The 14216-nt window shown below is 35.7% G+C and overlaps 1 protein-coding gene across 21 annotated transcripts; it reads left to right on the top strand.

Annotated features, from left to right (window-relative positions):
* Positions 1–202: 202 nt before the first annotated feature.
* LOC147505714 (kinetochore protein NUF2 homolog) lies at positions 203–8313 on the top strand. Of its 21 annotated transcripts, none has more exons than XR_015193451.1 (10): positions 203–690; positions 990–1110; positions 1294–1383; positions 1464–1643; positions 1915–2004; positions 2438–2545; positions 5936–5989; positions 6304–6389; positions 7324–7626; positions 7719–8313. XR_015193451.1 is itself a non-coding variant. In XM_086558181.1 (9 exons), exons 4-9 carry the CDS (start codon positions 1470–1472, stop codon positions 7767–7769), a joined length of 582 nt encoding a protein of 193 aa, XP_086414307.1. In that variant the 5' UTR covers positions 376–690; positions 990–1110; positions 1294–1383; positions 1464–1469; the 3' UTR covers positions 7770–8313. The 21 variants fall into 21 exon arrangements, 7 of the variants coding, with proteins under 7 accessions (XP_086414312.1, XP_086414309.1, XP_086414306.1 ...); XR_015193443.1 differs by having other exon boundaries at positions 376–690; positions 5917–5989; XR_015193452.1 differs by lacking the exon at positions 7324–7626.
* Positions 8314–14216: the final 5903 nt, after the last annotated feature.

The raw sequence follows: 14216 nt of genomic DNA, 5'->3' as shown, positions 1-14216 counted from the left end.
GGCGGGGCGGGTTTGTTTTCGGGTCAAGACCGAGTACCCTACCAGATGATGGGTCAACGGTTTTTTTTTTTTACACTCCTATTTCTATGTGTGAGTGGCCCAGATATGAGAGTGCATGATAGATTTAGCCTTAAAATAAATCTTAATGAACTTGTTATTCTTGCTTTTGATAAGAGATTCATTATCTTCCTTTTAATAGGATACAAAACTTGAACTCTAGCAAAAGATTGACCATCGGAGCCACCAACCGAATCAATAGCCACCACCAAATCAAAAGCAGAACCGACCATATAAATATTATCCCAATTTGATCTTTAAATTTGAATCCAAATTATAATCTCTTGGAAACAATAATTATAAGAGGAGGTAATAGGTAAACATTGTTTTAAAGATATAATGAATCCATGGACATACCAAGGACTATTATCAACAACAAAGTTCAGGTCGTCTTTATCAGCAAACTGAAATTTAAACAAACCATTAGAAAGAAAAGTGGTGTTTACCTTAGATTTGATATCCCGAATCTTAATAAGTTGGTGTTGAATGTCTTGTTCCTCAAACTTCCTAGATGCAAATAGCTTACCTATTAAAGAACAATCCCAATCTGGTCTATCAGAATCAGTGATAGACAAATCTCTTTTGGGAATTTATTAATCTTCCAAATGTCAGTGCTAACCTGCAAAGACCAAGGTATGTTTTTTAGGTCGTAACAGCCATGGCATCAAGTAGCTACTCATTCCCCGCGCTAACCTGCAAAAAAATTGCAACAATCCTTTCAGAAATTCCAACGCTTCCTTCAGAACCCCAACTCCCAAACATAACCGAACAATATCTCATCAAACCAACACCCGAACTCGTAAATTTACTTTACAAAACCCTATTATGTAACGTCGATCTAGTTCAGTAATTTCCCAAACCCTAACCCTAGTTAGTTTTTCTCTCATTTCATTTCCCAATACTCTAACTCTAGTTTTATTTATTTATTTCAGGGCTGATGACCGTGGACAACTGGATTTTATCACGTTACGACTGTTTGAGAATCCAGATCATCATGTTTATTCAGTTGAAGTGATTAATTTGCTCCATAAAGTTAAACAACTTCTTGCTGCTGTACGTTGTCCTACTGAATTTAATTTGAAGGATCTTGTTATTCCGGATAAGGACCGGACCGTTGTTTTTTCTCAGCGCCATTCTTAATTTTATCTTTTTCAAGTTTGATTATTATTTTGTACTAGATACTGTATTTTAATGCATTTTGTGAAGTTGGTGATGATTGGTTTTTTGATGTTGTAGGGCAACTAAGTTGGATTTGATACGCCCGCAAGTTGATAAAATTTGTGTACAGAAAAAGAAACTGTGGAGTTGGAGGCAAAAATTGCTCAGGTGGTACAAGAACCAAATGAAGTAGATTTTGTGCTTTTGTTAATGCATCTAATGGATTGTGTGTGTGTGTTTTTTTGCAGCTTAATATGGAAATTGAAGAAGTTCAAGATGAAAGAGAAAGGGAGAAGCCCTTTGTTTCAGTACTTGATGGCAAAGTGAAAGAATTACTTCGGATGATACTGGATCTTAACAATTACCAGATGTCATTGAAGTCTTCTTTTCGAGCATTGAGAGAAAAGACCAAAGAAATAGATGAGAAGGTTTGTTCTATTAATTTGTTTGTATGGCATTGATCTAGTACGTGTATATTGTTATTTCAGGTATTAAGATGAACTCCCATGTTAGAAATTATACTGTTGAACTTACAAACTTCTGAGTGTTGTTGGTGTCTATATTCTGTTTGTTTTCTTTTGTCCAAAAGAAAAAGAACTTCTTATTATGTTTACATGACACAAACTTGACATGGATATCTAGAGATGCTCAGTGGTCATACTTCTAATTATTGTTTTTCTCTCTTCCTTTTTCTTCCAGATTACAACTGCTAACTTCACATTGTCGCAACTTGCTCAAGAAAACGCAAAACTGCAATCTAAAATAGTTCAATCACCAGAAAAGTTACAGGTCTGTTTTCAATTTGAACTGTCTCGAGAGTTTCTCCATACTATGTACATAGTTTTTGTCTTTGAATTTTATGTAATTTGAGGATTTCATGCAAATGCGTGTTATAGATTTAGGCTGAAAATTGATTATATACTTTAGTGAGAAATACACGTGTTTGAAGTGTATTTCCCTGTAGTATTGATTCTTAAGTTAAGTAATTGGGCATGAATTTGTCACTGTAGAATAGCATACCCTTTGTTTTAGTGTTTGATGCGAAAGTTAAAGAACTACGTCCAGAGAAAGAGACATTGAACTCGGCGCATGACCATGTTAGAACTTTCTAAAGTAGTGTTCATATTCTATGTCTACCTATATTTTTCCACTTCACACCTTTATTTGATTCATTCTTGAGTTTTCAAATATTTAACTGAAAGTTTGACTTTACATATAAAAGGGGTGTCTGGAGCAGAAGAAATTAATTCTTGATGAAATGAAGAACTCTGAGAGATCTGCAATGCAATCTTATGAACATAAGTGTACCACTCTTGAAGTGTATTCAAAGGTACTATTTGGAATTAATTCCATTGACCATTTGGTGTTTCATATAATTGCTTTGATCTAGCCAAATAGCGTGAGTTTCTTTTATCAGTAAAACTAAATCTCATAAGGTTTTATTTTTTATTTTATTTTTATGAAATAACAAGGTAGATGCCCGTACTCTCTCTTTTCAAAAATAGTGTTGTGTTTCGACAGTGATAATACCAAAAATTCAGTAGTAAACTTAAAATAATAAAGACAATGCATAAATAAAAAATAACACAAGGATTTTATCGTGGTTCGGCAAAGGCGCCTATGTCCACATTGATCTTTGTTATAATGGTGTTGCTTGGAGATTACATGAGATTTGAAGAAAAGAATAAGAATTCCTTTCTGTCATACAGAATACAATTACTAGTTAGTGATTGGATAGAACTTAAACTTGTTGATGATGATCCTCTAATATGATTTGATATTTATCTCATTGTGGTGTGTCGTAGTCTTCTTGCTTGAGTATTCTTCGTTGCTGAGTAAATGTTGGGCCTATTGATGATGTTGTGGTCAGCCACGATAGTGGGGGTCCAAACATTGTCCCCTCTTTGGCGCATGAGTTTTATCCCATGGGGCAAAGAAGTGAAAGAATAGGGACATGTACATCTTCCTTAAGTAGTCAATGCCAATGTTGAAGCTCAATGAGACAATTGTATGTTGGAAGAAACTGGCGCCGCTAGTAGAGATATCAAGGAATCTGTCACCAAATAGTAATTGATCGTATGAATTATTTCATCAAGAATATGCCTCCAGGTGGGCTTTGACACAATAGAAAATCATGGACTAAACCACTTCGAACCGCATGGTGTAGTGGGTCTAAATGAGTATCTTCGTAAGCATGTAGAGATAATGAAATTGGTGTTGCTGTATCTTGATTGTTTGATCTCCATGAGCCATAGGCGTGGGAGACCTGCTCGACAGAGCCTTCTTTTGACCTAGGCATAGAAGGTGTCTCCGGTTTATGTAGGCGTGGAGTGTAATAGAGTAAAGGTGCTGATATAGACATTGATGATTTTCTACAGACTGCGGCAAAACCCATTTAAAAGTGCTCTCGATTCGAATCGGTAATGTTGCGGCTGAAATATTGATTACAAACCCACTACCCAAATAGTATTTAATGCGATTGTAAAGATGCAATAAGATTCATGTAAGGACATGTTTTTTTAGTTTATGGCATGAATAAAGAAAATAAGTGAATGACATGAATGTTACTGATTGAATAAGACTTGTTTTGTATTGGGTATGGAATATGAAAGTGGTAGCCAAATAAATAATGTAGTCTAAGATTTATATTGCAGAAAATTGTGATAAAACACTGAACAAATGAATGTGGAATATTTATTTGAATGTCTGGTGAATGTCTGGATGTAAGATTTGATTAGATCTGGTAGTAGCTTTCCCGTGACACTATGAGATTGTAAAGGTTTGAACTGACTCCATGATTGTTGGTTGAGCATTGGATCTTCTCTGCATGCCAATGTTTCCTTAGACAAAAGAAACTTTCCCCATCAATTTTATAAAACTTTTGACGCTGCTGTTTTTGTTTTCGTAAGCACTGCCGTGCATCAAACTCTCGTAACTGTAATTGAGCTTTGTACTGGATTTTCTTTGGTGTGATTATGAACATCCAGTCTGCCATATTGGAAGTTTGAACCAAATTGGTCTGGTAGAGAACAAGAACTTCTTGGTCATTTCCCACAGACAGAGCCAATGTTTCGACACAATTTATGGGTCAAACTATAGAATTAACGAGAGTGATAATACCTAAAATTCAGCAATAAACTTACAATAATAAAGACAATGCATAAATAAAAAAGAGTACAAGGATTTTGTCGTGGTTTGGCAAAGGCGCCTACATCCACACTGTTCTGTGTTAATCGTGTTACTTGGAGATTACATGAGATTTGAAGAATAGAATAAGAGTTCCTCTCTCTGCCTCTTTTGGTGGAAGGTCTTATATAGAGTACAATTACTAAATAGTGATTGGATAGAGTTTAAACTTGGTGATGGTGATCCTCTAATGTGATTTGATATTTATCTTATTGTGGTGCATAATACTTGGATAAATAGTTTTCTTGCTTGAGGATTCTTGGTTGTATAGTAGATATTGGGCCTATTAATGACGTTGGGGTCAGCCATGATAGTGGGGATCCAAACATGTTACTTTTCCTTTGCTTTATGTAGTCTTAGTCTTCATCTTAATTTATGCTTCCGAGAGGATACTTCTAAAGAATAGATCTTTTGAATTTATCGAAAAAGGAAAGAAAAAGTTCCTTGTTGAAGTTTATTTAATATTCTTTGTGGTGTTCTGTAAAGACTAAAGAGAAAGGGAGTGGTCCCTGATGCAAAACTCCAGTAACTATTCTTCATGTGAAAGAAAAGAAATACTCACCATTGGGATCCTCTATTCCTTCCTTGCTGTCTTGATCTTTTTCTACATGTTTCTCTTAATGTTGTATTTCTTTATGAAAGAGAAGTATACTTATCATCTGTTGACTTTTATAATCCTATATTGGGTATCTAAAGTTGCAAGTGGATATCCAAATATTCGAATCCGATTCTAATTTGTATTCGAAAAATCGGATATTATCTGAAAATTTCGGATTCGGATAATTTTTTTATGTCCGAACTGGTTTCGGATACGGATTCGGATACTGCCATATCCTCATCCGATAATATCCAATCCGATTTAAAAAATTAATAGTTATTATATATAATTAATTTATTCATTTTTTATTGTATAAAATAATATATATAAAATCATAAACTAATAATATAAAACTATAATAACAAAATAATAATAATAAATGACAAATATATATATTTATACTAGTTTTTATAGTGGTAAAATGAATTATTCAAAACAAATAAAATTTTAATTAATTTTAATTTTTGGATCGGATATCTGAAATCGAATTCCTGAAATCGAATTTGGATAAATTTTTTAATATCCGTCGGATTCGGATTCGGATATCGGTATAAATTTTCGGATACAGGCATATCCGCATCCCAACCTATCCATTTGCACCCCTAATCTAAAGCCTCGGAATAAAATAAAATGCATATCCTAGAAATGTCTGGTAATCCTGGTATAGTCCCTCAGGAGATGTTTAATGCCTTGCAATCTAACACTTTAAGTGTTCGGGCCTCTCCACTCATTACCTATTGGTTTTGAGTTGTGTGCCCAAAGTTCATGTCATCAACCATCATCTGCATCCTCTAACTCATGAACTATGATCTTTCCTTTTCAATCAGTTGGATCAAGTGTTTTATTCTTCTCAATTAAGCTAATAATAGATCGTATCTTATCTTGTTGAATAGTAACTTCTTATTGTTTATACTCAGTTGGTTTTGTTTTCTCCAGGCTGGCATGAAAATGAAGAAGCGCTTGGCCAAGATGCAAGCAATACAAGAACAGGTTAGGTTGTAGTTTAGCACATTTAAATGCCTTGGACATCACATATACTGTGTAACACTTTTGGAGTTTTTTTTTTTTGGTATTCCAATCTTACTGTTAAGTAGAAAGTATTAGCAGTATGGTAGTGCTCAAACTGACGAGTGGGAAGTTAAAAAAATTTCTATTCTCCCATGTTTGAACTTTCAAGCTTTTTTAAGATGTGCAAAAATCAGAGATTTTAATAAATATTTCTAATCTTGCAATATGATTTTAACAAAGCGCTTGTGGTTTTTACATGTCTTCTGCAACTCACGTACTCGAATCTCACACTCAAGTTCTGAGCGATAGAGTTGAATCAATTCAACTGATGAAGAGTGATTATTTGGGCACTGCTTCAGAATATTGTTCCAAAAAAATCGAGGTAAAGTTAGTGATATGGAAGCTGTATCTCTTGCTTCAGCAGCACTCTACAACAGAGCAAGTGCCTACCTACTCTGGTTTTCATTCTGAAGATTCCAATTTTAAGCCTTCTTCCAATAACCCCAAACCCAAAGGACCGAAATTGGTTGCAGTATAAAGCGCATAATAAATCATATGGAAAAACCAACTACAGCCGTGAAATAAACAAACCAAAGAAATATAAATAAAAGGTTAACGCCCTGTCTCCACTTAGTTTTGAGCAACACACATGCTAGGTGCCTTTAGTTTATTATGTACTTTATCACGTCTTTATGTCTAAATTCGTTTTGGCTCTATAACTTATCAGTAATATTTGTTGGCCATAAAATATGAGGAATGGTCTCAGAATTTACTAGTTTTAAGCAAGGCCCAAAATATCAAATTCGGTGAATATTTCGGTGTATCCAAAAACCGATATATATCAGATATATATATTTTTTTTGTGACCAGTCCAAACTATCTAAAATATCGAAAATATCAGAAATATCGGTAAAAAAATTTATAAAATATCAGATATTTATATTAAAAAATGGTCAAAAGTCAAATGATATATATCGTAAAATATCACATATATCGATTATATCGGCGATATAAAATTTTATATCGGAAATTTCGATATATATCGGAAAAAAAGATTCATTATTCAGTGGATATATATCGGATATATCGATGCCGGTGTACCAAAAAAATGATATATCGGCGATATTTTGGGCCTTGGTTTTAAGACATTATTTTCACATAAATTTGTGAATTTTCACCTAAAATTAATAGTTACTGTAGCATACTAGAAGGATGTTACTGTATTGAGGTTGTTAGATAGGTGTTTTATACAATTTATGAAAGGTATCAAGATATTATGAAATTTCTTGTTTTATTGAAAATATTACATTTATTAGGTCACATCTGCCAAAACAGTCGACAACTGTGTTGCATGGGTATGGGACGGAGTGTCTGGTTTGGACACGGGTACGACGATTTGGACCACGGCGAGATCTGAGAATTAGGGTCTGTTTTGCTTGTGTCCGAGTGTCCGTGTCCACTTCTGTCCGGCGACACGGCAGTCTGTGATCTGAGGAAATTAGGGCGTACCCATGCAACAGAGGTCAACAAAGATGTCAAGATATTAAAAGCTAAGCTATGTGATATTAGTGTGCTGGATAAGGCTCTTGAAGCCAAGCTAGTTGAGCGGCAAGCAAAAGGTGGCTATAATTTATTAGGTTTACTTTCGTTTTCATTTTTTCCCCCTTCCAACATGACATTTAACTATAAAGTACATCAATTATTTGTCTAGTGGAACAGCTGGAGGAGTCTAGGAAAGCATCTGAGAAAGAGAGAGATCTGAAACATGATCAGGCTGCTAGATTGTTGAATACTGTGAAGTTGGAAGTGGAATAAAAAAAGAGGGATATGGTTTCTAGGGTTAAAAGGGTTGAAGCTATTATGAATGAAGAGCTAATCCACACCGTCACTGGACACTGTTTCATTCTTCGTCCAATTTAACCTCCACCAGTTGATATTCTTAGGAGAGTGGTTCCTTCCTCCAACAATTGCTTTGCTCCTATGTCTTCAGTTTTCTGTATACTGAAATTATTGTGTTACGTTGAGCATAATATTCTGTTTACTTTTCCCGTGTGGACACTTTTGATGCTAGGTGGATATCGTAAACTTGATTCACTATGTCCTGTAAGCTTTGAAATGTGTGTATTTTGGTGCTTGCAGTTTCAAAACTATTCCCACGCCACCAGTGAGGTTCTGCAAAGAATTGAACCTGTGGTCTAGTGTGGATGACAGTGTTGGTTCCAGATCCCTAGTTGGAAAGCCCGTTTAAGGGCTTGTAGTTTAGCAAGATTGTTATTTTTATTTACGATAAACATTCATTTTAGCAAGATTGCTGTTGTGCTGTCTTTTATCATATTTTTCCCATTCTATTGTGTGGAATGCCCTTGTAATCAGTGTTATTAGACTCGGCCCGGTCCGGCCCAGCCCAGCCCAGTGGGTTGACCCAGTGAACTGGAGACCCAGTGTCTTAACTGGCCTGGGTTGAGCAATAGATCGTTTAAGCAATTGACCCACTGGTAACTCGGCCACCCGTCTGGTTTTTTTGTAAACCAGTAACCCAGATGGTTGTTGTAAACCCAGGTGGTTCACTAAATTAGTAAAATATTATAAAAAGACATTTGACCAAAAAAGCTTGCTTCTCTAACGTAATTAATACAGTTCTTGTTTACTAACTTCACCATCTTTGGTCCCTAAGCCTGGTTTATAGCACAAAATACTGTGATATATTGCGACAAATATCGGTTTTGCAGCTAACTGGCAGAGGAAATCACTGATATATGCTATGGGTAGAAGAAACTCAACTTATCTGAAAGAAATCTTGGTAAATCACTAAATTGTGATATTTCTGCATATTTATCTAAATTACTGTGATACATTGGTTTCTATTAGATCAATTCAACTGTTTGTTTGGGAGATTGCAAGTATTGAATTGCTAACCCCCACTAGCTCCGTCTTCTTCCTTCACCTTCTTCCAAAAACTAAAGTTTTCATCAATTTCTTATACCATTCCACCTCTATTTTGCCACAAGAGGACAACGAGCAGAAATACGATATGTTCCTAAGATTAAGGATAACGTCAAAGATGTGATGTGTTTACTGCTGAATTGATCGTTTCTTTTCTCCTCTTTACTAGTTTGTGACATTTTGATTGTTAGATAGTAGATTTTTGTTGGGTTTGGATTTTGGTACTAAAACCATTTTGGTTCAATTTGATTGGATGGGCTCAAGAGTGGTGGTGCCTTCAAGTTGTTGACTGGCAAGGTAGGGTTGTGATCATCTGCATTTTGTTTCTATTTTGGGGATTGTTCATATGTGAAGTCCTGGTAATGTACACTTAAAAACTTCATTTGACAATGGAGATATGTGTTTCAGCCTTTCAAGTTGTGGACTGGCACATTAGGGTGCGTGTGATAATCGTAATTTTGTTTATGTTTTGGGATTGCCTTTGTTCATAGGTGAAGAAGCCCCAGTCATGTGCACTTAAAAACTTCGTTTGGCAGTGCAGATAGAGTTTATTGGTATAATTTTGAACTCATTTATGGTAGTCCTCTCATACCAAGACCTGTTGTATTATTTTGATTTTAATATGATATGGGTACTTTTCTACCATAGTTATCAGACCCAGCCCGGAGGTCAACCTGGTGAAGGCCCCCGGTCATGTGCACTTACAAACTTCGTTTGGCAATGCAGATAGAGTTTATTGGTATAATTTTCAACTCATTTATGGTAGTCCCCTCCAAGACCTGTTGTATTATTTTGATTTTAATATGATATGGGTACCTTTCTACTATAGTTATCAGACCCAGTCTAGAAATCAACCCGGTGAAGAGATTGGGTCATTGGATTAGTGGTTGGACCAATAGGTTACTACTTGGAGTAAATAAATATATATATACCTACATGTAGCACCTACACTTTGTGTCATTGGCTCCGCCAGCGTAAGCAATTTATTTTTGATTTGCTAAAAATAAAACTATTAGCCAGACTGGCATTGGCTCGGCCCACTGGTTAACTGTCCGATTCATCCGGGTTTATGAGAGAACTGCCCGAGCTAACCGGTTCCATATTGGGTGAACTGTTTAAACGATCTGATCATAAATCCAACCCGGTTAGGGACCAATTCACCGGTTTACTGGGTCAAACCACCGGGCCAGCCCCGATCTGATAACACTGCTTTCTACCGATCATTTTCTATTTAAAAAAAAATTTGCAGGTGCAAGTGAATGTTCATCCATACTATAAAAGAACATCTTTTGAACCATAAATTTCAGCACACATGCCACTAATATATTGCCCTCCCTATACCACCGATTGTTTTGGTAAGTTTCGATATTTATCTCTAAATATCAAAATTCCAGACTTCTCTCACCTCATTTTACCGACCTTGGACATATGATATATATTAAATATATCGGAAAATGAGTTGTCCAATAAATTGCTTTGGCACGAAATTTTGTATTATGCCTGGTTCTATGGACTTTGTTTTTTCTAGTAAGGCCAGGCCTACACTTTTTAAAAGAGACCGAAGCAACTTCTCCCCTCTAAGCCCATTCTAAGTCCCAAAGCTAGAAAGAGTCATATATCTCAACCCAAGCCTTGTATCCGGGTGTGGGGGCGGCAGCAGCACACCAAGCTTTCGTAAAAAAAAAAAAAAAGTAGTACACCAAGCTTTCGTAAAAAACAAAAAAGTAGTAGTGTTCAAAATAGAAATGGAAGGCCAACAAACTTAGCCAAGCCCATTAACTCATTGAGCCCAATTATGGCGTGGAGAACATATTTGATTATCTTGTGGTGGGACTTTCTCATTGTTTCACGCGACGTGTCTATTTACTTTTGAACTTTTCACCACGCTGATTGATAGTCTCTTAGGATTCCCTGCTATAAGTCACATCTCTCTCTACTCCATCAAGAGTCATCTTATCAAGCATGACAACTCCAAAAATCATTCATGAGCAATCCTTCCAGGCGATGATGAACTCCCATGCTTATGGCCTTCACTTCCGTGACTACATCACCAACATTGGGTGGTCTTCTCTAGTTCTTCAACCGGACCAAACTTATTCTCCAAATTTGGCTGCATACTTTTATGCCAATATGGAAGACACACAAACATTCAACCATGCACATGGTTTCTTCCTAGACGGGTTTTGATAAGCACATAAATGCTACACATTTATGCTCATATTTATATTATATATATTGTCTAGTTAATTAGGATTAGTTCTTCTGATTAGTCTGTTTCATTGATTTTATAGGAATTGACGTGAATACGACGAAAAAGGCTGAGACTAAGGACTTTACGGGGTTGTAAGATTCTCATGACTTGACTCTATAGAGAATACAAGAAACAAGGTGGGGAAGGACATGAATGAGATAAAATAAAGCTACTGTGAAAAGTTGAGGTGTTATTTTCAAAATGTCAGAGCACACCCGCGCCCTAAGAAGCTTATGTCAGAGCGCAACCCACGCCCCCTTCTAAAAAGGCAGAATTCCAGTATTTTCACAGCACCCTGCGCATCTTGCTTCCACCGCTTGAATTCGATTTGGATAGTTCCGAAAGGGATTAAAACACGGAAAGGAAGCTTTCTAAAGCAGTTCCAAGGCTTGCACGCCCTAATCAAAGCCTCTATATAAACCAAGCAAAACCAACAGTTATGGGTGCTCTCCACAACACAAGAACGCAGAATAGTAGAGACTAAAAGGAGAAAAGAGAGAGAGAGAGGTCGAGAGAAGGAATAGTAAAAGGAGAGAGGCCGAAGCTTCTAAACAGGATACATCTATTGGAAGAGGTCGAAGCTTTTGGAGCAGCTCAATTATGTGAATTGGAATTGGAAGACAGAAACTTGCAAAACAGGAAGAAATGACAATGTCTACATGAGTTCATCTATCATTTGTTTTAGTTTTTGTCTTATTATTATCATGTCTAGCTAAATTCCAAGCTAGTGCTTAAATGAAGCCCTAGACTTGTATAAGTTTTTTATGTTTAATTAGTTTATTGTTCTCGGAACTTAAAGATTCATTGATTGTTTTCATATTGATATTAGTGGTTTACTTTCATTGATTATATCTTGCATGTTATGTCATGACTTGACTAGTTAATAGTTGGATTAATATTTTGTTCTTATCAAAGCATTGGTTTTATCGTTTACATAAACTTGTGAGAAGTCGTGCTTTAAGAAGACGGTTTTTGCTAGGAGTTTATATTCTCATTTGCTGAAATTCAATCAAACTAATATATAGATTTATATAAGAGCTCAACGTTCACATTTTCGAGAAAGTTAAGGTTACCTTTCCCTCATGCTACTCGTAATTAAAAGAAAACTTTAAACTGATTTGATTAAGATAACCTACAAAGGTTTAGGGTGGATTCGAATGTCTTAATATTCTCTCCATTAATAATATTTAATATAAGTTTTATTATTTTCATAGTTTAACTAGCTTTAGTTAATTACTACTATTCCTACAAACCAATATAAGTCTAAAAAGGGTTTCTTTGCTGGAAATTACTACAACAGCCATTTCGTCTACTTTTACTCCTCCGATTGTATCAAAGCCTAGATCATTAGAAAGATCTTTCCGAGACGGTCGTTTGACATATAGTATGACCAAATCCGATGTTTGCGTCCAAAGATACGACATGCGGAAGTTCTGTTGACTTTTATGCTCTATTTCTGCCTACATTGACTTTGATTTTTCAGCTTTGACTAGGCTTTAAAAAGGTTTTTTCTCCTTGAAACTTGGGCTTTAACCATAGAACTTCTTAGCAACCAACCTTTGCTCATTTCTCTAACAAAAGTGACATATTTCTTCATATATTTGACTCAAATACCTGAAATATACAAACGTACGTAAACAGTACTAACTCTTATTTAATATAAGCATAATTGGTCTAAATGTAATATTCTTAAGGGATTAAAACTACAGTTTTAGGCTCTATCGAACTACCCCCAAATAGCATTTTGTTTGTCCTCAAACAAATATGAGAAATTAAAATAAGTGACCAAAATGGAGTTCTAATTAATCGCGTTTCACAGAGTGCGATTACATTGACCATATGCAATAAAGCCTTAAACCACTAGGAATTCCCTAGTGGACGAGTTATAGTGTCACACCCCGAATTTCGACAGAATTCGGAAAAACAATATTTGTTCCCGACTCTTCGATTTTCGAGGTGTGACGCACTCTCAACTTCCAAAAACTCATAAACAGTTTAAATATGCAGATAATTAAAAACCAATAAAATTTTTAACTTAAACCAAAGTCCTCTTCATTACAAAAATTTACAAATAATATTAGGTTACAAATCTCTTTTCAATAACTCTTTATTTAAATACAATTTAAAAATATAAAACAACATTTGTCTCAACTAAAAATCTATTACACCTTAAGGGAAAACAAAACATACCCTAAATGCGACGCTAATGCAACCACAAGCAGCAACCAACCTTCTTCAACATGAAACCTGTCAAGACTTATCAACTATGTTCATTTAATGAACACACTCGATAAGCAAACATGCAAATCGGGTCAGCATTATAAAAATGCTGGTGTGAGTAGCTCTAAAATATAATATATACTTATACATATATTTACACACTAAATAAGGCAGTTAGTTCCTCCACCGAGGCGCCTTAACATCCAACGAATAATACAATATTCTTAACTACAATAAGTAAGGCAGGTAGTTCCTCAACTGAGGCGCCTTAACTTCCAACAACTAAAACGACATTCTTAACTACACTAATTAAGGCAGGTAGTTCCTCCACTGAGGCGCCTTAACTTCCCACTAACCACACAACAAACCATACGCATAATAAAAAGGCATTTAGTTCCTTCACGAGGCGTCTTAGGTTTTAACTAAACTAATAACCAGCCAAACATATTCTATACTTACCTCATTTCAAGCTCAATTACAGTGGGTCGTCTCTGCACAAGTAATTAGTTTGACCCACCCTTCTGCAATGCCATATACAATCATATATTTAAAGATATATCATTAAACAACATATCACCATAATTATATTAATTAAGGCTTTCTTTGCGTGTCCCTAAAATCACGTCGTATCTATGTCTTACCTAGTTTCCCTGGCTACCACAATCGCTTTCCAACACCGAACATGTACATCCACATGCCTCCCCTTACATAATGAACCACTCCGTGCGTAACTACCCTGAGCGGGATGCCGCACACCAGGTAACCCTCACACGAAAGCCATTATGTAAGTACTGC

This window comes from Coptis chinensis, chromosome 4 (assembly GCF_015680905.1).
Source record: "Coptis chinensis isolate HL-2020 chromosome 4, ASM1568090v1, whole genome shotgun sequence".
In the NCBI taxonomy this organism is placed as follows: domain Eukaryota; kingdom Viridiplantae; phylum Streptophyta; class Magnoliopsida; order Ranunculales; family Ranunculaceae; genus Coptis; species Coptis chinensis.
The sequence above is the reverse complement of the archived record's forward strand: the minus strand, read 5'-3'. Positions and strand labels throughout refer to the sequence as shown.